The sequence below is a fragment of the Anopheles gambiae genome, chromosome 3 (assembly GCF_943734735.2).
Source record: "Anopheles gambiae chromosome 3, idAnoGambNW_F1_1, whole genome shotgun sequence".
Lineage (NCBI taxonomy): Eukaryota > Metazoa > Arthropoda > Insecta > Diptera > Culicidae > Anopheles > Anopheles gambiae.
Genome location: NC_064602.1, coordinates 97,983,036 through 98,010,333, shown reverse-complemented (window position 1 = coordinate 98,010,333; position 27,298 = coordinate 97,983,036). Strand labels below are relative to the sequence as shown.

The 27,298-nt window shown below is 47.1% G+C and overlaps 3 protein-coding genes across 16 annotated transcripts in view; 1 reads left to right on the top strand and 2 right to left on the bottom strand.

The window, feature by feature from the left end:
- LOC1280360 (POU domain, class 6, transcription factor 2) overlaps positions 1-3,185 on the top strand; it is a 54,001-nt gene extending 50,816 nt beyond the window's left edge. For 3 of the 6 annotated variants that reach the window (XM_061653806.1, XM_061653810.1, XM_061653804.1), the window contains 3 exons: positions 955-1,038; positions 1,268-1,416; positions 1,487-3,185. In XM_061653806.1, the coding sequence (XP_061509790.1) occupies positions 955-1,038; positions 1,268-1,416; positions 1,487-1,623 (370 nt within the window). In that variant the 3' untranslated portion in view covers positions 1,624-3,185. The remainder of the gene's footprint in view (positions 1-954; positions 1,039-1,267; positions 1,417-1,486) is intronic. The other 3 variants (XM_061653805.1, XM_061653809.1, XM_061653808.1) reach the window with 3 other exon arrangements.
- A 60-nt stretch (positions 3,186-3,245) lies between these two features.
- Positions 3,246-5,624, bottom strand: LOC1280361 (UNC93-like protein). The gene is made up of 7 exons (XM_320208.4): positions 5,236-5,624; positions 4,874-5,166; positions 4,556-4,793; positions 4,337-4,496; positions 3,988-4,252; positions 3,718-3,880; positions 3,246-3,650 (listed from the first exon to the last, which is right to left on the bottom strand). Exons 1-7 carry the CDS (start codon positions 5,487-5,489, stop codon positions 3,557-3,559), a joined length of 1,467 nt encoding a protein of 488 aa, XP_320208.4. The 5' UTR covers positions 5,490-5,624; the 3' UTR covers positions 3,246-3,556.
- Positions 5,625-10,748: 5,124 nt separating this feature from the next.
- LOC1280362 (hemicentin-1) lies at positions 10,749-26,468 on the bottom strand. 9 transcript variants are annotated; one of them, XM_061653796.1, is made up of 20 exons: positions 26,205-26,467; positions 22,027-22,404; positions 19,230-19,553; positions 18,984-19,151; positions 18,759-18,917; positions 18,605-18,681; positions 18,437-18,535; positions 18,208-18,367; positions 17,780-18,070; positions 16,880-17,697; positions 16,686-16,815; positions 16,367-16,621; positions 16,031-16,291; positions 15,801-15,941; positions 14,819-14,876; positions 13,731-13,858; positions 13,059-13,340; positions 12,568-12,662; positions 11,562-12,362; positions 10,749-11,461 (listed from the first exon to the last, which is right to left on the bottom strand). In XM_061653796.1, the coding sequence occupies exons 2-20, from the start codon at positions 22,088-22,090 to the stop codon at positions 10,769-10,771; spliced, it is 5,004 nt and encodes a 1,667-aa protein (XP_061509780.1). In that variant the 5' UTR covers positions 22,091-22,404; positions 26,205-26,467; the 3' UTR covers positions 10,749-10,768. The 9 variants fall into 9 exon arrangements, with proteins under 9 accessions (XP_061509780.1, XP_061509786.1, XP_061509782.1 ...); XM_061653802.1 differs by having other exon boundaries at positions 22,027-22,200; XM_061653798.1 differs by having other exon boundaries at positions 26,263-26,467.
- Positions 26,469-27,298: the final 830 nt, after the last annotated feature.

The window sequence follows — 27,298 nt, the reverse complement described above, 5'->3', positions numbered from 1 at the left end:
TCAATTGGCTTTTGGTTTTAATATGCTCTCCGCACAGCGGTGGTGTAGTAGCAGCATGCAGTAGTTAAGCATGCATCTAAAGATATCAATGGAACCACACTAACACATCCCTCAAAGGTAAGATTCGTCGCCTCCCGCCTACTGCTTTCCTCCATCTCTCCCGCCCAACCCTGCCCTTGCACACGATGGCGCACCGTATTCGGCTCACCCCGGGTCCCGCATTCCATGCCCGGTTAAACGAACGAAATTAAAAACCATTAACATTTTAATGAGCGTAAATCAAACCGACATCGGGTTTAATTTTCGAGCATCGATCATCAATCGAGCGCCGTCCTTCGGGAGCAGTTAAACAATGTTAGCAAGCGAAAAAAGCAACAAGAAGCTGGTTATTGGCAATCTCTTTTATGTACCACTTTATGCAAGTAGATGTAGTTTTGTCGTGCTGTTGTTTACTTCATACGATCCTTTTCTATTGACCAGCAAAGGTAAGCGTAAGTGTTCCCATGTTCCTTGTTATTTTTATTTGTTTTTCGCTATTTTACTTTTTTGTTTTATACTTTTCGTATTGCTTTTACTTTATTTCATCGATTGGCCAGTGAGTTGTGTATGTTTATTTATTCACTTTTCTTTAGTATGGTTCTTTTCTTTTCGCCCGTCGTTTAACATTTGCAAACACTTAACAAATTTGATCAATGTCCTGGCAATCTTTTATACCCTACTCCCTTCTCCCTCTTACTCTCTCTCTGTCTCCTGTTCCCCTTCTATAGATTGGCTGTAAACTAAACACTAGGGTACTGTGTTACTGTTTCGTATGGTTTTGTTGGTATTGATTTTCTGTTATAGTTATCTTGTTTACACACTCGTTTCAACACTTATACGTTCTTTTCTTTACACACTTGTTTTCTTTTTTCTTTTTTCTTTCCACTCAACCCACCCACGTCCACGTCGGGGCAGGTTTGAAAAGTTAGACATTACTCCCAAAAGCGCACAAAAAATCAAACCCGTGCTCGAGCGCTGGATGAAGGAGGCGGAAGAAAGGTAAGCTAACTCGATCGGTTAGTGAGTAGCGTTGCAAATGCACCATTATTTAAACTAGAAGCTGCCGAAACAGGCAACATTTCATCCATTTAATGCACGCTTCCGTTTTCTTTTTATTCTCTCTTTCTCTCTTTCTCTCTCCTCTCTCTTTTCGATCTCTGTTGTGTGGGTTGTGTGGCTTTCGCTGTGCCGTTTCGCCTTTCCCTTTTCAAATAAACCACGTTCACAGTCATTCATCTAGGTACAAATCGGGCCAAAACCACGTGCCAGACTTTATCGGTGTGGAACCGTCCAAGAAGCGGAAACGAAGGACGTCCTTTACGCCGCAAGCGCTCGAGCTGCTGAACGGGCACTTCGAGCGCAACACGCATCCTTCCGGTAAGGGTTGACGACCATAAGCGGCTGCGTAAAGCATACACTAAAATTAACCACAAAACGCATCTTGCAGGAACGGAAATTACCGGCCTAGCCCATCAGCTCGGGTACGAGCGGGAAGTTATACGCATCTGGTTCTGCAACAAACGCCAAGCGCTCAAGAACACCGTGCGGATGATGTCCAAGAGCTTCAAGATGGAGAATACTTAAACAAAAAACTACACACACACACACATCATCCAAACCGTGCCCGCGGGACAGACAACTTTAATCGCGAACCGTAGCCATATAAAATAAGGTGCCATTCCGATATTTGAATATTGTATAGTTATGTAGGATATACGGTAGCATGATATTCTAGGAGATACGTACGTAATGAGAGTGATCGTGGCGATATAGGATTGTTTTGCTTTAGTTTTGTTCTGTTTTCCCGGACGACCCTCACTGTGACACAAACAAAGCTTTGCTTCAGATTGGAAATGACCTTCGGTTTTTTGCCTTCCCACCGTTTCTGGTTCCACAAACACATTCCAAGCTGTCAGATAGGAAAAAGTGTAGAGAGCTAACAACAGCGGAGTAGTAATGTTGAGTTTATCTCGAAATATGTTGCACCATTGCACAACACACTCCTTCCTTGATAATTGTTTTGTAACATTCGTCGATCGATTCTGTTTGCTTCGCATCTTGTGTGAACTCGTGAAACCAAAGTTCCTAATCTTTATAGTAAGACAACCAGCACACAGAAACCACGTAAAAGAGCAAACAAACCCATTAAACATAACACATTGTCAGCAAAACCCCAGATGGAAAGCGACCTTTCCTACACACAACCCAACTCATAGCTGCTGGAAACTATCTGTACATGATAACTATCGAAAAATGAAGACAAAATCTCCTTATCTCTCTCTCTCTGAGATACCGTCGTTGGTGTAAAGTGTCACTCTGATTGGAACACTGTAGTTGTAAACCAACCCAATAGCCGTGAGTGTGTAATAATTGTATAAAACAAAACCACAGAAGAAAATCGTCGTATCACAAATGAAATTCGTGCAGTTATCGATCCACTTTCGAGGCGTTTTGTATATTGATTTGTATTAACAAACAGCACAGATGTTGTACAACAAATATCTAGTACCGAGTAGCAAGAGCAAACCGTATCTATTTGTTGTGAGCCATTGAAATTATTATTCGTACCGATGAGCATTCATCCCACTACAACAAACGTATCTCAGCGATCGGTGTAAAATGTATGAATTTTATGTTTGCAAGTCACGCTTATCCCACGAAACCATGAAGAATCTATATCTGTTGGGTAGGAAAATGTGTCAAATAAACATAAAGGAACAACAAAGTCTACAGAGAGGCAGCAGAATCACAAACAGCAACACACCATAGAACAGGAAACAACAAATGCTATGCACCTTATACTATAAACACGAGAGGATCACACGTGGAAGAGTCCAATTAACTGTTTGAAATCATCCCATGAAGCGCAAAACAAGCACCGTCAAGTATGTGGAAAAGATTGAATAAAACTCATTAATAATCGGAACTCGAATCGGAGGGTAAAGAAAGCTGATGATCAGTGTCACGTTGTCACAGGGACGAAGCTGTACGAGTTAAGCAAGAGGTGCAATTTGAGCAGTGTAATGGGCCGGGTCGTCATATCAAGCCAAGAGCGTTAAAATGTAAGATTTAAGGCACCCCCTGTACGAGAGTAATAATTAAAGAACCTATGAAAAATACATTTTGCAATGCAATATTTTGTAAAAGTCGTGTGCGATATGATCACTGTGTATCGGAGCTGAACAACAACAACAACAAACCAAACATATATCCGAATAAAATCATTATTCTGACAACAATTTGTGAGTATCGTGAACAGTACGTGGCGAACATTACAATCTAATTTCACATGAAAATGTCCAAAAAGCCTGAATAACGCCTGAAGTCTTCTCACTACTTTTAAGCTGCGTACAGTAGTTTTTGAAAAGGCAAGCTCGTTTAAAGTACGCAGCCATTTAACGGTTATGTTCGAGCTTTCGATTTTCGTTTATCCTTTGCAAGCACTATCTAAACCATACAGAAAGGAACAGAGGCAAAGGATTCTCAGTCGTTTCGACTATCCTTTACAATTTGTAATTCAGCTATCGTGCGGTTCTTGATCGACAGCTTCAAAGCGCTTTCCGGGATCTATGCGCTTTGCTCGATGTTCCATAAATTCTATTGCTCCGTACCTTGAAGGAAAGAGAAAGTATGTTTTATTAAAAGCTTAGGCAAGCGCACACCATCATTGCTAGTTACCCGATCGTGCCAACAATCATCACGCCGAGCACAAACAGCAGCTTGTGGAAGGTGGGGAAGAACGAACTGGCTGAGTACATGATTACCGAGCCGCAAGCTTCCCATAATCGAAAGTTACTGAACGCAGCCTCCTCCTTGCCCGGGAACAGAACACCGCTCAGTGCTATAACGGCGAGAGAAAGACAAGAGAGAGGGATAGAGAGAGAACAATCACACAACCGCGATGAGAATTCGAATGCCACGAAAGAGGGTGGAAAAAAGCGTTCGTACAATTGATTTGAATCAGCCAGACACCGTCCGCCAATCCCCAGCAGGCGACGATTATCGAATACTTGTAATACTCGTCGGTCGGTGTCCACAGCAGCATGAACACGATTAGCGCCGCGTGGAACAGGCACGTCACCAGAATGAGCAGCCGGCGGCCAAGGTGCTTCGTGATGTACGGAGTGCAGGCGGCAGCGACGGCATTCGCCAACCCGAAGCTTATCATCGCGTAACCGATGTAGCTAATGCCGAGCCCGCAAGCAACGAAAGACTGCAACGAATGGAAGATTATGACAGCGAGAGCTTGTTAGTGACTGTTGTTAGGATGAACAATCGCAGCTGCAGATGGCGTTACCTTTGTGAAATCGGCCGTTATGAACGCTTGCTCTATGCCGATGAATGCGGTGATCGGTATCAGCAGTAGCTGATACTTGTGACCAAGGTGACGCAAGGTGATGACAAGTGTGTTCATGCCGGACGTTCGATTATCGGGCGCTTTGCGCACCATATTGTATCTGGAAAGAGTAGAAATATTGACCTACAGCTCGGCATTGGAATTTGCCTCCTGCCTTACCTTTTGAGGGAATCCACACCCAGCGCCACGGAAATGGATGCCGCCACCATGCACGCCAGAAAGATACCGGTCAGACGGTTCAGCTGCTCCGGTTCGGGCCGTTTTAGGTCGATTGCAGTCTGTGCCTCCTGGTGGATCGGTGCAGCATAGTTTGCACCGCACGTTGCAGATATATTCACGCTCGATTCGATCACGCTACCATTCACCGGCGCCGATTCAGTCTCCCCGTAGGACAGCACTGCAAAGAGAGCGGGATTAATTCGACTTGCTAATTCAGCTCAAGGTAATCACTTGGGCCCGACAAAGCAGGCGACGAACCGGTGAACGATATCAAATTGCCCAACACTTGTGCCAGCTGGTAAAACACAAAGAACAAGCTGAAGAACTTTACGATCAGATAGTCGGTGCGGACCTTGCGCCGCGTGGCAATGCTGAACGCTTCCGCTATGATCGAGAGGTAGGTACACTTGGCACACCAGAGCGGCCCACCGCCGAACCCAACGGCCAGCCCACTCGGTATGAGCGTGGCAAAGGACGGGTAGAACTGGGCCGCAATGTACGGCATGTAGGCAACGAACGACACCACGATCGTCCACTTGCACCCCAGCAGCCTGTTAAGTAGAAGATTCACTGTTTAAAAACATCCTTCAAGCACTCCACGACTCCCTCCGCTTTCGTACCCTATCACCAGCACCGGTAGGAAGAGGTTGGATAAAATCAACGACCCATAGATGCAGGCCAGTGTGTACGCTCCCAGCGATCCATCGTTGTGCAGCGAGCTCTGCAGGTTGGACGTCCCATGGAACGCGGTAAAGTGTATCATGAACGCAATCCCCAGCACGGCAATGTTCTTCACAATGCGCCATTTCTCCCACGGGCCTAACTTTTCGATCGCTTCCAGCGCGACACTGTCCGTTGGCACTCCTTCCTGCATTGTTTTGTTGTGGTGTGGTGCAGGAAAAACAGTCAAAGATAAACACTAACGCTCACTTTCAAACAGTCCAAACACAAGCCAATTAGCACCCGACCGGGGGCAACGTTAAGCTCGTACTAACGCAAGTTCTCGCGCGCGCGCGCGCGTGCTCAAAGCTCAATCGGCTCAGTTAGTGGGGGTCTCCCGCTCATTCACTTATGCAACTGATTAAAACAGGTTTCTAAAAAAACTTCTCGTCCGGTTTCGGGGGACCCAAAGCGAGGACCCCCATTTGGTACGAAGCTGCCCCTTTGGCAAGGTCAAGCACGGGTGGGAGCTTGACTTTTACTAATCCGGGTGGCATAAATTCGTTCGATACTGGGCGGAAGGGGAGAAGGAGGGGTATTTTTATGGACCGTCGCTGATTCAGCGCTGAGATGAAGAATTTAAATATATTCTCAGGAACAGGTTAATGTTCGGATTCTCGACATCGCATTTGAATTCATTAACGCGTCTCAAGATCAGACGCGTTCGTTGGCGCGATAGCGGTTGGGGCCGGCATGCTTCCTTGCAGTTGTTATTTATAAGCTCGCACACACAGGACTGATTTCATTCTAATTACATTCAGTGCATGAGGTAGCTCGAAGCGATCAACTCGAATGTCCCGTTATCGGTCGAGGTTGAGGATGGAATTTGAATTGAAGGCTGTGTCCATGTCACTGCTCACCAAGCAGAGCGACTTTTAAAGCACTTATTTACGTTACAACTAACTATTTAATTTCCTGTAATAAAGTTCCTGTGAATTCAAATGCGCTATCGAAAACCAAAACAACGACGCCGTGCATTCATTTCTGGCTAGCGCCCTCTTCCGTTCGGTGTCAGAAGCAGGTCATTTCCATTGTGGAACAAACCACGCCCACTTCTCAAATATATGAATCAACATAAAAACGTAGATGGTGCCAGCTGAGATTCGTACTTGACCATTCGTTACATTATTGGACAAATTAAGATTTTACATTTTTTTTACAATTACACAAACAAAATCAATACATTGAACGCAAATGCTTGTGGGAATATGCTTATTCTCAAGACTTGTATAAATTGAGGATGAACATTAATCCGTACAAAGTTAATCATCATTTGGCAACTAAAGGATCTTCCTACAACATTCAACTAATCCAAAAATATGTATTAAAAAATACTGCTGAGTTTCTATATCAAATCCAATTCTTTCACCATTTGACGCACTAATTCTTACTTTAATCCCCACGTCAAATCCCCATGCGTTTGGCTGTTTAGCAACATTGCTAATGTCGTACCACAACTTCTTTGGATCGGATGTGGTGTCAATAAACGCTGACTACAATCCCGGCAAGCACTAACCAACTCGCCAACAAACTTCCCATCCCCGCTTGACTGTCGGTCCATTACTTTGCCAACTCCTGACATCCACCCGGAAACGCGCCGGAAAGCCTCGGACACGTGCTCGCGCAAAACATTTCTCTTGTTTGGCGTTATGCCGCTTTGCGTGAATAATTCTACATTAACCTTACCGCAGCCGAAGTTTCCGTGTTCCGACAGCCGACAACGTTGCCGTCAAGATTAATGGCCCCGTGTGCCACTGTGGCGGGCCACGGGCGGGAGGACGGGCATTGTTGAGACACATGCGCCTTCCCCATTGGCAGGAAAGTATCAACATATCATACAAATGCTGTACTGCCACTGCAAGGGAAGTGCAATGGCCCTTCTCCCGGGCGTAATGTTTTGGTACTAGAACTGGTGGTTTTGATGGTGAAAATCCGCACCTAAGCCAGCCGCAATTCCTTTCCAATTATTTTGGGATGATGGGACATTTATTATCGTCGATGATGATGATGATGGTAATAATGTTGCCAACTTGGTAATATGCCAGTGACCTTTCGTCACGGGGACTCAATTTGTCACGGGCGAAGGTTGAGTGGATGTGGTTTTTGAATATTATTTAATATAAGTAGAAACAATCTTTTAAAAATATAGAGTCATACAGTTCCAAAACTCGTTGAATAAAAGTCAATTTTAAATACTCCCTGTCACCCACAAAACATGCTTTAAAAAGCGATTTGATATGGTTGATCTCCAAGGATTTATTGCGATTTAAAACGATCGACCCCAAAATCGTTCTGCTCGGGCTTTTCCAGCCCTTTGTTCCTTAAGTGCTAGGGTTAATAAAATGCCCATCAATATATCCCATACATTATTGAGACGTTCAATTGGTCACTTCTTTTGCGGACGGCCCCGAAATCTCTGTAACCCACTGCCGATGGTGAAGTATGTTGTGCCGAATCGTTCCGATCACCCTTCGAGTGTCCTTTCCGCCACATTTCCGGCCAGCTACCAAACAGTAGCTCCCTAAAGGACGCAACACTCTAAAAAACATGACCATATGGCTGCATAATAAGAAAATGCTGCTGCTGCTCTTTTGCCTGGGCTGCGAATCCCCCGGAGAAAACCACCCAGGACGACAATCTATCTAGCATAGTCAGTGAGCCGTTAAGAAAAACGGGGCGGTCGGGCAAAATAGCAAATGAAATGTCACTGCGCCGCAAGAAGCAGACGCCCCCGTCGTGTGTTCTGACTTTCCCTCGATCGAGGCTGCGCAAATGCAAAATGTGACCATGGGCATGGGAGTAGTATAAAAGGACACACTTGACGCGGCTCGAGCTCAAAAACCCGCCAGCAATTGGATACTTCTCGTCGCCGTTCGTCGTATAGGCGGCGTGGCACGGGATGAAACCAAGGGCTTCAGCAAACATTAGTTCAATTTTTGGTGCCATTTTGCAGAAGTGAATTAAATTTCCTTGCAAAAGGCTTAAGTATTTTTAAACAAAATAATTAACAGTAGTGATAAGTCCGAAAGAAAGTGTGTGAAAGTGAGGAAAAGTACTTCAAATTCAAATTTAGCCGTGCTTTGAGACGCTGTTGATACAGACAATCTATTTAGATTCTATAAATTGAATAGTAAAATTATTTCCAAACACTTAGTTTATACATAATAATTAAAACAGATAAAGATAAAGAAAGATCTCAATGTAAAAAGACGCAAAACTTCACTCAAGAACTGACGATACACATCTCTTCCAAATCTCTTCCCAGCTTTTGTAAACCACTTCACTCACTTTTGATAATAATTTGTTGTGATGCAAATTTACCGTAAGTGCGGTAGTTTTGAGCATGGTAATCGCATTACACCTCCAAAAAACCAACTGCAAAAAAAAATCCATTCACAGCGCCCTAATGGACTCATCAACGTGCCCGAGTGCCTGATATCGCCACTAAGAGGCTCTCCCCTCCCCGGTACAACAATGTCAGCATCACTTTATTCCTGCCGTTTCAATTAGGCTGCCAGCCATCGGAAGCCCTGCCAGCAACAAATCTGCAATTGTGGTAATGTACTCTACACCTTCCAACAGAACCCGTGCACACCCTCTTCTCCCTTCGAAGGCACGCGCACTCTATCAGCATTTGTCTTGCCAGACGGAGGAACCGAGCTATTGAGAGATTGATCGTATCTGGGTGTTTGTTTCCCCTGGGGAAATGCGCTCCGAAGTGGGACAGTAATTGAACAAGTGTGTGCCTCGAGAGTTGCGAAGGGGAAACAACAACGGGCCGACAAGTGGCTCTGGAACTCTGTGCAGTACATTAGCAATCATTAGAAGAAGGCAAATTAAATTATCGTTGCACACGTTGGTGCAAACACACTTCCAATACGGGGCCATATGGTAAGCATCAGGTCGGTGTTTTTGGAACGATAAAGCGAATTGGGAGCGTTTTGTGGGACATTCTTCGGAGGAACAATTAAACAAATACTAGATTTGTGTTTTTTTTACAAAACGATAAAGACACTTAACTATTACACAACTTTATTAAATTCAGTAGCGCAGGAAAGCAAGCTGTCTCGCAGCAAACAGACTAGGCGTACACTAACATATGACAATATTCATTCTTCGTAGTGCATGATGCGCACGCACTATTTGTGGACAGTAACACTTTTTGCTTACAAAACAGAGCGTAGTGGAACGAAGCGGCGTAAATCGAAAGGATCAGTAGCGGTAAAAAGGGGAAAATTTATTCGTTGCTTCGCTTAAACTTCATCATGTTGTAGATCGAGGCAGCCTTGTAGTTGATCGGACCGTAGTTGTTCTCCTCCAGGTCGGCATAGATCACGTCCTCCGGGTACACGATACCGTCCTGTGGATGAAGCCAGATGGGATCGGCAGATTTGTAGAACGTTCCGCTCGCGCAACGCGTCATCAAAACAAGTCACAGCAGTGTCGGGGTTAGTGTTACGCAGCAAGGTAAGTGACCGAGAACTCAACGCCGCACGTGTAAACCATAGCAGTCTAGTAGTAGTAACAAAAACATCCATCATTCGGAAGACACTAAAGCGGGCTACTAGATCGGGACACGGTTTTAGAACAGCAAGATCTCCTCGTCCCGTACTTACCCTGCGCCTCGAGCGTCATCGAATCACACAATAAGCTCACTTTAAATTTTGAGTTTGCTTTCAGGCGCGTTCTGTGTATTGCAAAATAAAAATTGTCAACTTTATTGTCGGCAGCACGCGAGCGATGTGCGAACAACTGTGGTGCACACACACACACTGTAACAGTATTGTTCTGCCAATTAGTGTGTCCTCACTGTCTAAATCCTTATTTAATGTATTCAGCAAAACCTTGCTGTCCTGCTTGGCTTAGGCTAAATGATTTAAAATTGAACTAAAACTGTCGTCAATGGATTTATGAGCTTTACTTGTATAAAGTTAATGTGCACCGCCTCAAAAAATGTACGTATTACTTTTGGCTGTGATCGTATCGTTCGCCTAAAACGGAAAGAAAGGATGTCGAGACACAAAATAGTTAAGTATCAATTTTCACAACACACAAAGGCACACACAGGCAGATAGACGGGCGCACGTTTGGCTGGCATTTGGGTGGCAAAAATTACAATTTTTATTCTGCAATTTCGCGTTGGCGCACATCAAACGATCAAAAACCCAAAAACGCATAACACGAGGGAAGGTATCAGTGTTCTTGTGGACATACCTTGTCCGCCAGCAGGTTGTTAATTCGAAAAAAGGATGGTGCTTCAACTTACCTTGTATCAGTATACCCACCTGGAAGGAATTTCTTTTAGTACATTAGTAAGTTAGTACAATTAGTACCACAAAAGCGACACACACAGACACAGAAGAAAAGCGATGCCAACTACCGGGACTTGCCATTTTGAAGTCAGAGAAGATGGTGAGATGGTTTGTGGTTGTTTTATTTGATTGCAAATTTGTCATTATTACACATATTAACCGACTTTCTGTTAGTGGTAGTTATTATTGCTGTAGTACTCGTTGGCACGGGAGTTATGGGTTTAAAGGCTACGGTGCTAGTGTCGTACGGAAAGTGTGACGCCGCACGATGGCGATGCTGTTGCTGCTGCTGTTGCTGTTGATGTTGGTGCTGCTGTTCCTGTTGCTGTTGGTCGTAGTATTCGTTCTCGCTATCGTTCTCGTGAAGCATGCCGGTATGATGGGAATGGTGATGATGGTGGTTCAGTGTGCTGGTGCCATTGCTCTGCCCATTGCGCTGCCCGCTGCTGCTGCCACGGTAGTCGCGCAGCGTTTTCGAGCTGATCGAGTGCGACTTGATCTTGAGATCGCGCACCGTTGCCTCGACCGTCTGCGACGACTGGAAATTAAAGCTATGATGTTTCTGTAAAGGCAGCTTGATGTGGCGCCGGCTGTTCGTGCTGCTCGTGGATGACGATGACGGGGTGGTCGTGCTGGGTGTGGAGCCGGTGGCCAGCAGGGCGGGCGGTACGGGCGGGGCGCCACTCTTGCGCAGCAGCTGGTTGATCTTGGCCTGCTGCTCGCGACTATCCACCGGGAACAGTTCGCGCGGGATCACTATCCGCGTCTGGTGCTGCGTTATCTCCAGGTAGTGGTTATCGCGCGGCACTGGATACTGTTGCCGTTGGCGTTGGTTATTTGTTAAGGAAGAGCACACAAACACGCGTGAAGGTTAGTAGAGAGGCTCACACTTCGATTAGTACAGCAATACTTACGTCAGCGATGCCCCTGTGACCCTCCGATCCCGATTCCGTGTCCGAGTGTAGCCGGAGCGACGATTCGTGCCCCCCCTTGTTGCCGAACGGTAGGTTCATGTAGATCGGATCGAGCCGGCTGCTACTGCCACCATTGCCACCGTACGCTTTCAGTCCATGGCCGCCGCCGCCACCACCACCGCCCGGGTGTGCCTTCGAAACGAGCGAGTTGGTCGAGGCGTACTTGCGATGTCGTGGCGCCGGAATTGGCTTGATGCAATCGTAGTAGCTGTTCGAGACGGCACTGTTCGAGCGACTGCTTCCGCCCTTTCGGCCCGGCTTCTTCAAGCTGATGCGATACCGTTCCTGGTGGGGGCCTTCGAGAATGAGCGGCTTGCCAGGCGGTACCAGCGGTGTCGGTGCCGTTGTCTCATGGATCTGTATCGAATCGGTCAGGTTCTCGTACAGTGGTGTCACCGTTTCCAGATCGATCAGCTTCTTCTCCGAGGACCGTTTCATGGACCGTGTGCCACCGATGGTGAAGCTGTGCGAGGAGAGCGTATCACTGTTGTCCAGCGAGGCCAGCTTCCGTTCGGCGGATTTACACGAATCGTCCAGACTCGGCGGCTCACCGGACGACGGTGGCGGGGCCGGCAGCCCGGAGTGCTGGAGGGTGGGATGAAGGGGCGCCTGCAGGCCACCCTTCTGACAGTCCTTCTGATAGTTGATGTAGTTGTACGGATGCGTCGGGAAGCAGGACGGGGTGAGCGTTTTGTTATGATGCTTCAGCGATGGTGCGAGGTTAGTTTTACACAGCATAGCCTGACACGCACACACAGACACACACACAGACACACGCAACAATATGAAGTTTGTTAGCAGATGAAAAGATTTGTTCAAAGGAAACAATAACAAGCACGTTAATTAACCTCGAAATGGGGCGCATTAATTGATAGGCAATAGATTAAACATTTCGAGGTTAAGTAAACAAACGTTGCTGCATGCGCTTCGCTTCAACCGCGCTTACCTTCTTCGGCGGTGTTTGCAATCCATGGAACGGAAGGTTTTCATATTCTCCTGGTTCGATCTGGGATCCGCCAGCAGTCGATGATTCTCCAGTAACTGTGGTTGTCCCAAGATGCGCGCAAGATGAAAAGAAAAACAATCGAAAAATGGGGTGCGTTAGTTGCGTCTCAAAAACCCATTAACAGAGGGAGAGAGTGTAAATGTGTTTTTTTGTGTGTTTGTGATTGTGTGTGTGATCGGTTTGTATTCTAAGTGTTCCATATATCATCTTCGATGTGTTCTCCTGGTTTCAACCAACCCCCCTGGTTGGGGGTAACTCCATACTGCAGCTCCATCTTCGAGACACGAACGTATGAGCGAGAGCGCACGATCGGCAAAAGCGACAAAAAAACCAAAAAACAAGAAGCTAAAAGAAGCTAAAAATACATACAAAAAACCGGCCGGAAGAAAAACAAAAATGTGTTTTTTTTCCAGCGATTCAGTGTTCCATACCTCCGCCTACCGCCGTACCAGCTTCCGGTACATTTGCATTTCCACCATCGACCCCAACCCGTGCCGCACCGGGTCCTGCCTGTTCTGGGGCCGTAGCGGACGCGGCACAATCGGCTGTCGTTGGTAGTGCGTTGGTGGTGGTGGTACCGGTGGCAGTTGCGTTGTCAGCCGTTGCTGCTGTTGGTGTTGCTGGTGCTGCTGCTGCTGCTGCTGATGGTGTGGAAGTGGGGGGCGATGGGTCTTCGGTGGGTATGGTTTGAGGCTTTTTAACATACGTAATAACTGAACACGTAAATAAACATTCCAGAAACGCAACGCGTGTGATGGGTAAGCCGTTCAGCGACAAATGCAACAACAGGTTGTTTTTTAAGAAACATAAAACCAGCATAAAACATTATGAAAATGGAAGAAAAAAAAGGCAAAAGCAAACAAAAGCATATGATGAAAACAAAAACACATGAAAACGCATGACAAACGAGCTGATAAGGTCAGGTGGTCAGGAATGAAAGAAGGGAGAAAAACGGGGTCACACGGGGAATCAAGTTAAAAGGAAGGGAAGGGAAAAACAGCAAACGGGAAAATTGGGAAGGGGAAACAAACACTCGCACACAGGAAACAAAAGAGGAAAATGAGAAAAAAAAACTTATAAAACAAATACTCAAGCGACTGTACCATTGCTCGTGGAGATGCGCAACAAATCGATACTGTTACGTTTTTCGAAAAACCGTCGAATGCGCCACCGGAGTGACTGATCGTAGTGCCGGATGTTCTCGGAAGCATCCGTCTCCCGTTGCAGACACCTTGATGAAGTGTGGGGGTGGAAGATGGAGCAATAGAAGAAGAAGAAGAAGAAAAAACAGAACCAAACGTAATGCATTTCCGAGACGAAATTGTTCAAACCGGCAATGGGAACTATGACCCTAGCCGGAACCAACAAGTCTTGCTACTACCCCCAAAGATGGTAGTCTAACTACAGGAACTAATGAAGCCTGTTCCATCACCAATGCGTCTTCCAATTTCTTTAGTTATAATTGGGTTTCAAAGGCAGCTTCTCCGCGTTAAGTATAGTTCAAGTTCTAACCATTATTTTACAACTTTTTATAATGATGATAATATAATACTTTTAGTATCCATTCAATACATCTTCAGCATCTTCAGCTCTACAAATCAAACATTGTTAATCTTCCATACTAATCCCCAAAACGGTAAGGTACAATCCTCTTTCAGCTATCGTCTTATTTGCTGATGAATCATTCGAAAGCAAATAATGTTCCTTTAACAATTTCCACCACATGGCACCGATTTTACTCCACCAACTCCAACTCAAATGGTACAATATTACAAAATAATCAACAAAATAATAACTACAACGTTGCATTAACTACTTTCAGCAAAGGAATTGGAGAGTGGGACGTAGAGGGAATTTGGAATGTTAGCTTGTCTCGTACTGTTAGGTGATGTTATGGCTGCAGCAATTATCCCTTCTCCACAGTGTCTCGTCCATGATTAGCTGTCCAAATTCTACCACCAAGCCCAACGTGTACAACATATACAATACTGCTAAGTATTTACTTTATATCCGTATGCGTATGATGGCCAGCCGAATTGTTAGTAAAAACGAGGACACACACACCACAACTCACTACTAACTACTTTACCGCAACCACGATTACCGAAACCAAAAACTCAAAAACCAAGCGGAAAAGCGATACCAATGCGATACCTAAAAGTACGTGTGTTGTTGAAAAGTCCAATCTTACCTGCGATCTTTCATAAATGAGAATTCGGCATCTTCGATTTCTTCCATGTGCATAGAAGCTATTAGTGAGAGGCGCACGCACGTAAACGAGGTTTGAAAGTTTTAGTAAGAAAGAACGTTAACAAACATTAAAAAAATATCCAGAAAAAGGGGATGAAACAATACACATGAAAGAAGGGGACAGAAGGAACGCATTGCGGTGTACACGATGCGAAAAACAAACAGCGGCTGCTTTTGCTTCGGTATGGATGAACAATGATGCGTTGGTAGGTTAGCAACAGAAAAGAACGAATGGTTTTGAAGGAAAAACGGCTTAAAAATTCACGACAATCAAAGAGATTAAAGTATACAGTACAGCCAGAAGAATACGTGTACCAAAAACAAATGACAAAAGAGCCAAAAAGAAAACTGGAAAAAAACTTCTTACACTAACACAGACTAGTGGAACATGAGTTGATAGAGAACAAAGCACAAAATGAGTATCAATTGCTATGGAAATACGACTGTTATCAAAATGATCCAAACATCCAGAGTAAAGGTAATGAAAATGAGTGTTCAAATCAAAAAGTCAGTCAAACGGAATGTTGTACATCGATCGCTTGTTTCTGAAGCATGTTCTTAATGCAGTTCCCTTTGAATGACTTGTCTGATCCGATCGCTCATACGTGTGGTAGATCAATTGCTTGGAAGCATTTCTTCGCTTCGTTTCATGGTCGAAGAAATCCGTTCCAACACATTAATCCTACCACACTTGACAAAAGTGTTAAGATGAAACGGAAAACAAAGCCCTATTACAATCGCAATTTTTGAAATACAACGAAAATAGAAAACCCATAAAACAAAAACGGAAAAAACCAAGCCGTACTACCTGTTCACATTCGTTGCCGTTTGTGTTTTTTTGAATTGTTTTTTCTTCTCTATTTTTTCACTAATAATTGTGGAACCTGTTTCATGTGGCTGTAACAGATTAAAAGAACACTTACACTTCTCCTGTCGCCTCTTCCTTCGGCAGATGCAAATGATGATGATGCAGACGAGTATAACCGCAAGCAGCAGGGCGGCCACGGCACCGATCAGAATGTACGGTGTCAGTACGTCCCCTTTCAGCCACCAAGCAACGTATCCTTCAAACATACATAAATACCGGAACATGTCTTAAAGTGTCCTGTGCATTCTGACCGCATTCACCGCGCTCCAGCGCACTACTACTCACCAGCAACCTCAATCTCGCACGGCGTTCCCATGCCAACGTTGTTGCTAGCGACACACACGTAAATGCGCATCGCCGACACGGCATCGTCGAGCGTTAGGTAGCTCTCGTACGGGTCACTCTTGATGCGGTGGCTCTGCAAGCTGTCGTTCGCGTACTTGACGCTCCACTCAAACTCGGACTCACGCGGACTGCCCGTCGCAACACAGATCAGCACATCCTCGTCCTCGACCTCCTTCCGCATGATTTGACATGTGGGTTTATCTGGCAATCGAATGTGAAGTAGACCATCCATTATCATTCTGTTATCTATTCGCCCTGATCCCTCATTTCACTCACAATGGATATCAATGTATGCGTCCGTTGAATGGTTGCCATGCTTGTTGAACGCGGTACAGGTGTACTTGCCGGCATCGGAACGCTCCAGCACATCGTCCACTATGAGTGCACTGCCCTTGGCAATGATCTCTCCGTTACGCGTCCAGTAAAACGCCGGCTCAGGGTAGGCCCGCGAAGAGCACACAATTTTCGGCGGAATCTTACCTTCCTCCACCGAGATTGTTGTGCTCGAGAGGCTCGTGTTCTCTGGTGGATCTAAAAATAAGAGTGGAAATTCTATTGTAGCTCCGTCCGAAAGCGATCAAAAGACATTACTCACATTCAACTCCAAAATATGTTGTACTGCGGACGCCCGGTCCAGCAGAGTTGTTGGTGGACACACAAGAGTAGTTCGAGCTGTCCTTAATGCGATCCAATATACCATTCGGCCAAGCGGACATGTTGAAATGCTGAACATCAAACGTTAGAGTTAGAAACAGTCCCTTTCGACCCCACCAACGATCCAATTCTTACCAGCACAGAGTATGCACTCTCAAAGTCACCCGTTGCCGGTTCCGCTGGGAGATACGTGTTGGTAATGTAGTACCGCTCGTCACTCTCGTCGATTCCAATTCCATCCTTAAACCACGAAATGCTGCACGACGGTATGCATTCCACCCGGCAAGACAGCGACATATTGGCCGTCGAAAACAGGGCACCCGTGTAGGGTTGCAGCTTTTGAATGAATGCCGGGGGTGCGTGCACTTCCAGATTCACCTCGGCCGGGTAGCCCTCTCCGCCTTCGTTGTACGCAAAGCAGGAGAACGTCGTGCGCGAGTCCAGCCCCACTGGATCAACCGTCCAGGAAGGTGTGACCACGTCCAGCACCGGCTTTCCTCCGCGCAGCCAACGATAGCGAGTCGCTGCCGGATTTCCTCGATCCTCGATCGAGCAGTTAAACGTCACGCTGCGCCGCTTGATCGCGATGTACGGATAGTGCACCATGGACGCATTGCCCGGCTCGTAGTAAACATCCAGCGGGTTCTCCTCGCTTACATCGCCCCAGCCGGCTGCATTGAAGCCTTCGCACGAGTAATTCCCAATAAACTCACGCCCAACGTTCTGCAGTAACATCTTGCTCGGATCAACCTCGCACAGGTTCTCGTCCGTACCGAGCGTTTCCTCCTCACACTCGGGCAGCTCCTTCAGGAACTCGCCGTCCAGGAACCAGCGCACCTTGGTCAGGAGCATCGGATTCCCGTCCACAATATTGCACAGCAGCGTTATGTTCGCCTGATCATTCTCAATCACCGGCGCTTCCGGATCCATCGTTAACATCACCGTCGGTTTATCTGCAAAAGGGAAGGTGCGAACAAATGCTCCAATTAGCACCAGGTTCCGATGTCTTCTCACACAACTTCATGAGCAACGTACATATAACATCAACATAAACTTCATTATCAGACACATCGAACCCGATCGAGTTCGAAAGCTCGCAGGTGTAGGCACCGATGTCGTGCCGTGTTGAGTTCTTTATCAGCAGTGCCGTCTGCTCCGGGTTGCCGCCCTCGTAACGCACGCTGTTCAGCTTGATCTCCTGACTGTTCCGGTACCACTTGACGCTCTCGAGTGAGGCGGGGTTTGCTTCGTAGTCGCAAAAGATCAGGAAATCTTGCGTCTCGTTGACGGTTATGTTTTCCGGCTTCACGGACACCACGGGTGGATCTGCGATCATGATGGTGATGACGGAACATGGAAAAGGACGTACACGTGAGCACGGGATGAAGCACGAAAAGTGGATGAAAACGATCATTAGTAACACATTGGTTGGAAAGCAGGGTAGCCATCCGAATGACACTTACACATCACTTCCAGCGTGAGGGTGTCGTGCAGGGGCCGGTCCATATCCTCACGCATCACAATGTTGTCGGCTTCGCAGCGCATAGACGCACCATTTTCAAAGCGCGTCGCAGTAAAGATCATCTGACTGATCGTTTCAAATGTTCCATCATTTTGAAGATACTGCAAAGAGAATACATTAGTATTACAACTTGCCTTTGCCTTGTCACATTACCGCTTTTCATCACTCACTGTTTTGGTATTAATTGAAGTCATCTCGCTGGATTCCTCCGTAATGAGCTTAGATGAGTTGTACCAGGTCATATTAGCTGCTGGTCTTGCTCCGCTGACCTGCGTAAAGAAAACAACATTCGCAAATTATCTTCCCAACGCCTTGTCACATCATCTTATCTGATTTACCTGACACTGAAGCAAAACCTTTGTCCCTTGAACCGTGTGATGTTCGACACCGGATAAGTTTATCTTGGTGGGTCGTACTGGGGTAGAGTAGAAACACAAGTCATTAGTATACTGTGAATTAACTCTGTTCTGGACGCTAATAATGCCCACTTACCTTGCAGATCGATGTGGAACTGGTTGTCAACGGACAGCTTGAGATCCTTCATCTCAACGCGACAGTTGTACGTAGCGCCCAGCTCCTGCCGGGACAGCGTGAGCGACAACGTCGACTTCACCGTGTACAGTCCATTGTGTTCCTCGACAACCAAGTTATCTGAAAGACGCGCAACTCGCGGTGAGTTAACGATATAAGCCGCTTACGAAGTGATGCAACACCTACCTCGAACAACCCGCCCAGATCGATGCCAGCTTATCACAGGCTCTGGACGGGCACCGTATACCTCGCAAACGACCTGCAGGTCCTGGCCCTCGCGCATCGGTCCAATGTGCGAACCATTTTTAATACTATTTCTATTGCCATCCTGGAGCGTGATGACCGATGGCACCGCTGAAATCAAACGCAAAACAGACCCCCATCGGTAAAATAACAGAGCCTTGTACACCGTAAAAGCCACCCACTACTTACCATTAACGTTTAAAGCAACGCTATATGCGCCCGAGTTCTCGCACAGCTCCGACGGCTCGAGAAACGTGGTCTCGCACAGATATGTATCTTCGTCCGCTATCTCGACGCTGCGGAAAATCAGCCGGCTCGTTTGCGCCTCGTGCGACAGCGACAGCCGGTCGTTGTAGCTGCCCTCGACTTTGGCCACCTCGCCATCACCGGACACGACCGCTATCCGCTCGGTTCCCTTGAACCATTTCAGCGAGTGCAGCTCGCCGCAGGTCGCTATATCGATCGGGCAGGCAAGCTCTACCTTTTCGCCCCTTAAAACGGATATTTTTTCATCTGCGAAAAGAGCATAAAGAGAGTGTGATAGGATGGGAGCACATTATCAATATCAGTTTCTAAAATCAGGCAACAATAAACTAATAAACATCGCTTGGGGAGCTCGGGGTTTTAGAGAGAGGGCTATGTTTATCGTCTGAGCTTTTAAGTTCTCAGATAACACAAGGCGCACGTCTTGTGCGGGAGCTAAAACAGTGTACTTCAGCGAATACTTCAGCGGCCAATGCCGTAGGGCAATAACCGAGACTTCGCTGGACACGCTCGTCTGAGGATCAGCCGTACCGTCCTGCATAATAATATCACGTCAAGTGGAGCCGGTAACCAAACACACGCGTTCCCCACACACACACACAGAGCTACAAACAGACTCCTCCAAGCTTACAGCGCCACTCTTCAAAAGCATCACCAGGAGGATGTCAAAAATTATGCCACCGCCAACATTCGGTTTGGTAATACGAACCCTGTTAGTCTCAGCGACCTGTCAACAATGTTGGCGTACGGCGGTGGCGTTGGTTTCGCTTTCGTCAACAGTGTTGGGTGTGGGTGTGAGTTGCTTTATTCGCTGCTAGCATGACAGGGGGAGGAAGTAGAAAGACATACAAGCCCGCGAACGTGATTAAGGCTCATTCTCGTGGGCCACGTCGGAACACCTGTGCTGCAAGGTATGGATATATTGGACCGGATGGAGGTAGAAAGGGCGAAGCTAATGGTAATAGCAGCAGCAGACCGCCCGTCCCTGACAGACCTGTCAAGAGCATACTTCGTTTTTCTCACATCACCTCCAGCAGCTGACGTTAGGGAAGGATATCAACATCACGTACATGCTCCCCTATGCCAGGACGGGAGCGTTTTGCTAGCATAGTCCAAACAAAAACACACTCACACATCCTGTGAAACTTCCTGCGCCTCCGCGGAACTCTTGCATTTGTGTGTGAGTGTGCCAAGCAAACTTTGGGCGAATTATTCAGCACCGGATAAACCTAACGCCTGCCGGTGATTAAAGCCCTTCTCGGTACGGTCTCCGGAAGCATTGAAACGGGGGCTGGAGAAAACTTCAAAGCGGAAGCTACAACCCGTACCACCCGTCAGCGGGAAAACAAAAGGGAAAGCTTCAGTTTCGGTGGAAAGTATGTTTTTTCCCGAGGGGAGAATAGTAATACGTGTGTGTGTGTGTATGTGTTCCCATTTCAAGTTCCCATTCTATACAGTGTGGGAGGCATAATTTATTAGCACACATATCTGCATCTCCTCTGTATGCGCGCATGGAGCAATTGTCACAAAACCTCGGTTCTCATGCGCTGAATACCGCCGCCGTGTGCCGGAAATCAATGTGTGCCCTTCCGAGAAGCGTTTGTTTGCTGGTCGCTTACAGGTTGTGATCTTCATACTGGCAGCTTTACTCATGCATTAGTTTTGCTCACATCCCGCCATATCATCGAAGAAGGGCAAACGCTTCCGGAACCATCTGCACGAAACTGATCCAACGCGGCCGGGCGGCTGATTTAAGCCAGCGACAAAGACAATACAACGATGGGAGCTTTTCCAAATCGCGCTCCCACCCCAGCTAGAGGGTGTAGTTTTTCTTTTCTTTTGTGCAGCTGTGTATCGGCTGTGTGTTTTGTCTGTATAGTACCAGCTCCTCGTTAAGACGTGCTCGCGCGTTCGGTCACGCAAAAGCGTCGCCCAAGTTCCCACAGTTTCATTAGCATTAGCAACAAGCGAGCAAACCCCTGGCAAAGAACCCCCTTTGGTGGAAGAGCGTCAAGCATTTATGCTCCACTGATCACCCCCCGGCAGCTCGTTTCAGCTCAGTATTTCCCCCCCTCTTTGGGGTAACAACATTAAGACCACCGAGACCGACCGACCGACCGTAGTGGTACCAAATAGAAACCAACTGTCTCGATTGCACCTTGCAACACCGGGGGCCCACGAGCCCGATTGGCCCCCTGACATTAGTTTTTCATGCTTCTGTCTATGGCTTTTTGTTGTTTTCTCTCCTCTCCTCTCCCTATTTTCCACGACACCTTTTACTGCCACAGTTCAAATAATTAACTACCGGTGTCCGTCCACCCTCTCAATGAGTGTGAAAAAAAAAATGGAAAAAAGGTTCTCCTGCGTTGACTCATACGCATAAGGACTCGTACGCGCTGAACTGGTCCCGTGGGTGCTTTAGGCCCTTTTTAGGCCGGGAAAAGGGCACCGTGTTGTAAACAGGTTGTAGCAACACACCGAAAATAAAACACCGTAGGGGTGAATAATGCGATGTTCATAACTGTTCATTGCCCAACGGAGTGCTTTGCTGATGGGAACTGGGCACACAAACTCCATCTTCCGCTGTTGCGTGTATTTTTGGGAACTGCTTTACTAACTGCTTTAAAAGACCTTTATCTCATCGACATTTTGTAATACAGAGAGAGATTTTTGGAAACTCTATGTTAAACACCAATTAAATCAGCCCGAAACGTTTACTCACCTTGACAAGATGTATTGCTAATGTGCAGGAGTATCCATAAACTCACTATAACAATACTATTCATATCTACCAACTATTCAAATTCAAATATTTAATCTATAACAAATAAATACATCTATGCGCGCGCGACCGTGCTTGCGCCAGCGGGTTGTTTTTTCCGCAACACTATTGTTTCTGCACGCGCGTCAAAAAGATTAGCGATGATTAGTATTGCTGTTGATGTTGCAGTTGTTGCTGCAGTGGTGATCGTAGTCGTAGTGGCAATCGTAGTAGTAGTAGCAGTAGTAGTAGTGGTTGTAGTTGCTGCGCTCGTCGTCGTAATTGTAGCAGTAGTTTGTCATGCCTAAAAATAAGCAGCCGTGAGCAGCGACCGACGAGCTGCAAAACGATGCGGAGGGGAAAGCCGCAACGGACGGACGGAGAGGACAGAAAATAAATAAATTATCACAAATCGGTTCGCATAACGATCGCCCCGAAAAAGCGAAATGGATGTTTTGATTTGGCCCGTGGCAAGTGGCAAAACCCAATCTCAAGGATAATGCGGTCAGAGAAGAAGGGATTATAACGGCAAAACGGGAAGTGAAGGGAAGTGTGAGGGGTGACATGACAAATCGAATGAAATAAATTCCGTTCCGAAAAGGATAATGTTCTGATGGATGCATTGAGATTGTGTTCTCGGCTCTCGGTTTCGGTGCTGCTCTCCTTGCAGTGTGATTTTCCTTTCTCATTGCTCATTCGCTTCGTGCTTTCTCATCACTGCTGCTTCTCACGTGCTCTCTCTCACGCGCGCACACACCCGATACGCGTAGAACCTTTTGCATGCGCTCGGTTCGCATGCTTCGCGAACAAATTACAATTAAATAGTACAATAAAGAACAGCAAAAAAAACCACACACACACACAGTCACACAGTTTGAATCCTCTCAAACACACATATTTTCCACACTCTTTCTATTCCCCATCCCCCCCTCTTTTCCTCTCCAACTCTCTTTACCGCGCTTGCAATGAAAAATCTGCCCGAATCGTTCGCTCTCTCGCGCGCGCTTGGGAAAACTCCGTACCCGCATACGGAGCACACAGCACAGCACAGCACTGGCTCCCAATTTTCACCCAATTTTCTAGCGACGCAAACACACGCGACCTCGCCACACACGCACACGCCAGTATACACACACACACACTCGCTCGTTAGGAAAATTATTCGCCTGTTTTCCACCGCATCTCCGCACACGAACCTGGACGGCTGAGCAAGCGGATTCGAACTATTCGTTTGGTAGCGCCCCAGCTGCGCTTCAGCTTTGGTTCCGTCACTGGAAGCTTGAATTTTCCACTCAATTTTGCACTGCGGTTACGATAGGTCGTGCTCGGAATTGATAGCTTTATCCCCAAACGATATCATTCGTCCTGTCAGCTGCTCTTTTGCAAGCAACAACATTCCACTCCTGGTCAAAACCGCATTGTGTTGTGCGTCCGGATCTGTGGGCAGGATTGCATCCCCATAAGTCACCGTAATGTGTCACTCTCGCTCTAAACACAACAAAGAATGCAACCGCACACACACGCATACACACACTTCCGCTATGTGGCCCTACAACGTCCGAGATCATATTTCCACTGGCCTACATCACAAAAAAACCGAACTCTCTTGAGGACTCGCCTGGTGCCCGTATCGGCAGGTGAAGCCTGATGCCAGCCAACCAGGGAACACCCACCTCGTCCGACCAGTAGCCCTCCTCCTCCTCAACCCTTCGGCTGGATTCGTTCGTTCGTATTCTTCGATTGCGCGTTGTGCCGCGTGTGTGCTGTGCCGTGGACAGTTGTACGGTTTCCTCGACACGACTGCGGAGGCCACCAGGAGGCCACAAAACACCAGGAATTTCTTTGACCTTACACACGTACACTGCTCACCCACACACTCACGCACCAAGAGATGCAAAACGCAAAGAGAGAAGGAGAGAGAGAGAGAGAATATGATATTCACCTGTCCGTTTATGCTCTCTATGTTTCTCTCCGATTGTCCGAGTGGAATTAGACACTTGTTCTGGCTTTGGTAATATTATCGCCGTTTTGGTTGAGAACTTGGCTACTAATCGTTGAACATTAGTGTGATTTACTGAGGTAGGGTGGGCAGAAGAAGGGGGTGTCTGGGGAGCGCGGGCACGACATGTAAATGACATCAGGCTGTATTCGGCTTTGTTAGTGTAGTGCTGATGGTGGTGAGGACGGCGCGCTGGTGTTAGTAGTAGACGTTGTTTTTCTTTCCCTGCTTCGGCTGTCACGCGTTTGACAGCATCAAATCGGTCTGCAACATACATTTGTGACATTTCTTGTTTCACAAAAGAAGAAACATCATAAAAATACATCTTCGACAGACGACTGTGGTCACTGAACCTCCTTTCACGCAGTAATCGGACGCACATTCCCCGACCGGTACGCGCGTAACGAATTTTCATCTGCTCGATCACCAAAAATAGAAGAAATCAAACGTGAAAACGCTTCCCAAAATGCCACCAACGCACTTTGGCACCACGAACCCACGCCGACCCATCCGACGGGGATGCTGCAAAGGCTTAATCCTGCGCCGCAGCCAATCGGAAACCGATTTTTCAATCCAGACATGTCTGATTTTACCGTTCGCATTTCCTTTCGGACAAACGATCCGGCCTCCCGCCCTCCACGGTGGATGGATTATTCACCACTTGCTTGGATTGTCTAAATATAACAGCGCACGCATCCACCACCAAACACAAACCGTCCTTCAGGCAGTGTGGCAGCAGGACCGTGTCCACTGTGCCGTCGCCGCGAGTTGTTGAGCTCATCGTCGTTTCCGTTTGTTGTTTTTTTTTGTGTGCTTCTGGTCCACACACACACACACACACATGGTGCGGTGAAAAAGAAAATTTCTATTTATACTGTATGTCGCCAGCGCGGCTTGCCTCACCAGCGCTAAATCGGTTGATGAGTGTATTTTATTTTCCCTCCCGCCGCCGCTCGGTAGCAGCAGCGCCACACATTTGCTTGATTCGCAACGGTACACAAGATCGAACTGTTGAGATGAAGCTGTGCGGTGCCGTGCGTGCTGCGGCTGTTTGTTTTAGCATGTCCTGCTTCGATCGCTTGAGACATCACTCCTCTCACTCTCTCTCTCTTTCTCTCTACAGGAGATTGAATTGAATCTTTAGCACGAGGAAATTGCAACACCTTGCAGGCAATCAAACACGCCAAAAGCGTCAAAATCGAGCCGAGCAAAAAAAAAGCACAATAATCCACCGCCTCCTCCCAAGCCTTTCTGGAGAAATGCAAATCCGCTCCACGTCCGCTTCAATCACATCGAATTTCCTTCAACCCCTCCTCGCCGGGCGGTAACGGATTTTCCGATGGAAATCACCTTCTTCCCGGCGCCCGACGCCGTACAAGAGCTACGCATCGCATTCCAGAACCCTCGAGGGTAAAGAAATGCGGGCCAGACAGAGGTTTTCCAGCCTCCGCTCCCGCCTCTGCTGCATCCCTCTACTGGTGATGATTTTTCTTGCCAAATTCGCGTGCAAAAAAGCTGTACGGCAGAGGGTTGGACGTGACGATGGTGGTGGTGATGGTGGGTTGAGAATAAAATCAGCATTCCCTTCACCTCACTGGCACTGACACACTAAACGTTCGCACGCTCTCTCTCACACACACATTACTCTCTCGCTCTCTCGGAAAAGTCGCTACGCTCATTTTCCCAATTTTCTCACGCGCTCTGGCCCGTCTGTTTGTGTGTCCCTGGTGTGGATATGTTTGTGTCCCTGTGTCTGTGTGTTTTGTAGTCCTGTCGCGCCATGGGAGCACGGAATTGAGATAAAATCAATTTTCAGCTCCCTATCTCCAAGATCTCCATGCTCGGTATTGATTTTATGAGCATCAAAAATTCACACACGAGACCTCACTGGTGTGCGCTGGTTTGCATGAATTGTTCCGTTCGGCTAGTCCTGGCCCCAAGGACCTGGCCATTTTTCACGCTTGTATAATGGAGCACGTTTGTTCGCATATCTTTGCTTCAATTTCCACACTGCGAAAGGAAAATCACACTTGTATACACACACACACACACGCACTCACACCAAACCAGCCACAACATTCCACCTTCAGAACAATCCTTTTTCTTCTTCCTCTTCTGTAGTGCCTTATTTTTCACTTACTTATTCACAGAACATTTTCGTGCAATTAGATAAAAAGAAAACGCACGCACGCACTCACACTCCTCCGCCCGCTTTCGTTTCCCGTGGTTTCACAACCCACACCGAGTCTGGCGTTCGCAGACCCACACTGTAATCCCAGTAGTAGCTCTAGCAGTAGCAGCAGCAACAACAACAGCAGCAGTGTAGGCCGTGGCCTGCTGCATGTATATTTTACTTTCGTTTTAATCGACTGTTGAAAATAAACTGAAAACGCACGCACGCAAAGGTCCGTCGGGCCGTCGAGTCGAGTCGTACCGCTTCGGATGCTCGGCGGTGTGCTCGCTCTTCCCCCGCTGCTTTTGCTGAGAACGTGAGTACGATGTGGAGAGCGCAACCCCCGTGAGAATGGCACCAGCAATTGGGGGAGAAATGGGGGGTGTCCAAGGAAAAAGCGGTGCGAATAAGATAGTAGGAGGGCGAGCGCGCGTGTGGAAAATCATGCTTCAATGAGCACCGCACACCGTTTCGCTCTCTTTTGTTCTCGGTTGCTGCTCTGTCGCACCTGGACAGTGAGCAATGCGAAGGGTGTAGCAGGTCCCTTCGGTGACTGTATAAATAAAACATGATTATGTATATATTCGACTTTTTTAATAATTTAAAAAATAAAGCGCGAGATCATCGGGGTCTTTTCAATTTCATCCTAAATACCTTCAATGTCCTTCGTTCGCCTAATATCCGAAAATATTTTCCCTTTTTGTTATCATCTTGCGCAAAAACCGTTACAAAGCGCCATAGTGCGTTCGATGCTGAAGCCTAGCGTGAGCAGCGCATCCCCTCAGCCCGTGAGCGTGAGATGGAGACGCTTCGGTTCTCTCAGCCAGTTTGCTCCCCTCATTACAGGTGGCAGCGCGCGCAAGAACAGCCGAAAAACGGTTCGTCGGTTGTGTGTTTTATTTTGTCTTGTGTCGGCGCACTCTTGTGCTCTTGTTGCGTTCGGTTGTTGTTTTTGCTGTTCGTGTTTGCGCCTTTTCCCCGCTCCCGCGTATGCTGTTTTGTGTGCCGTTTTGCCTCCTGTCGACCGAGTCTGGCGGTCACGCGGAGTTCATCGGTCGCTG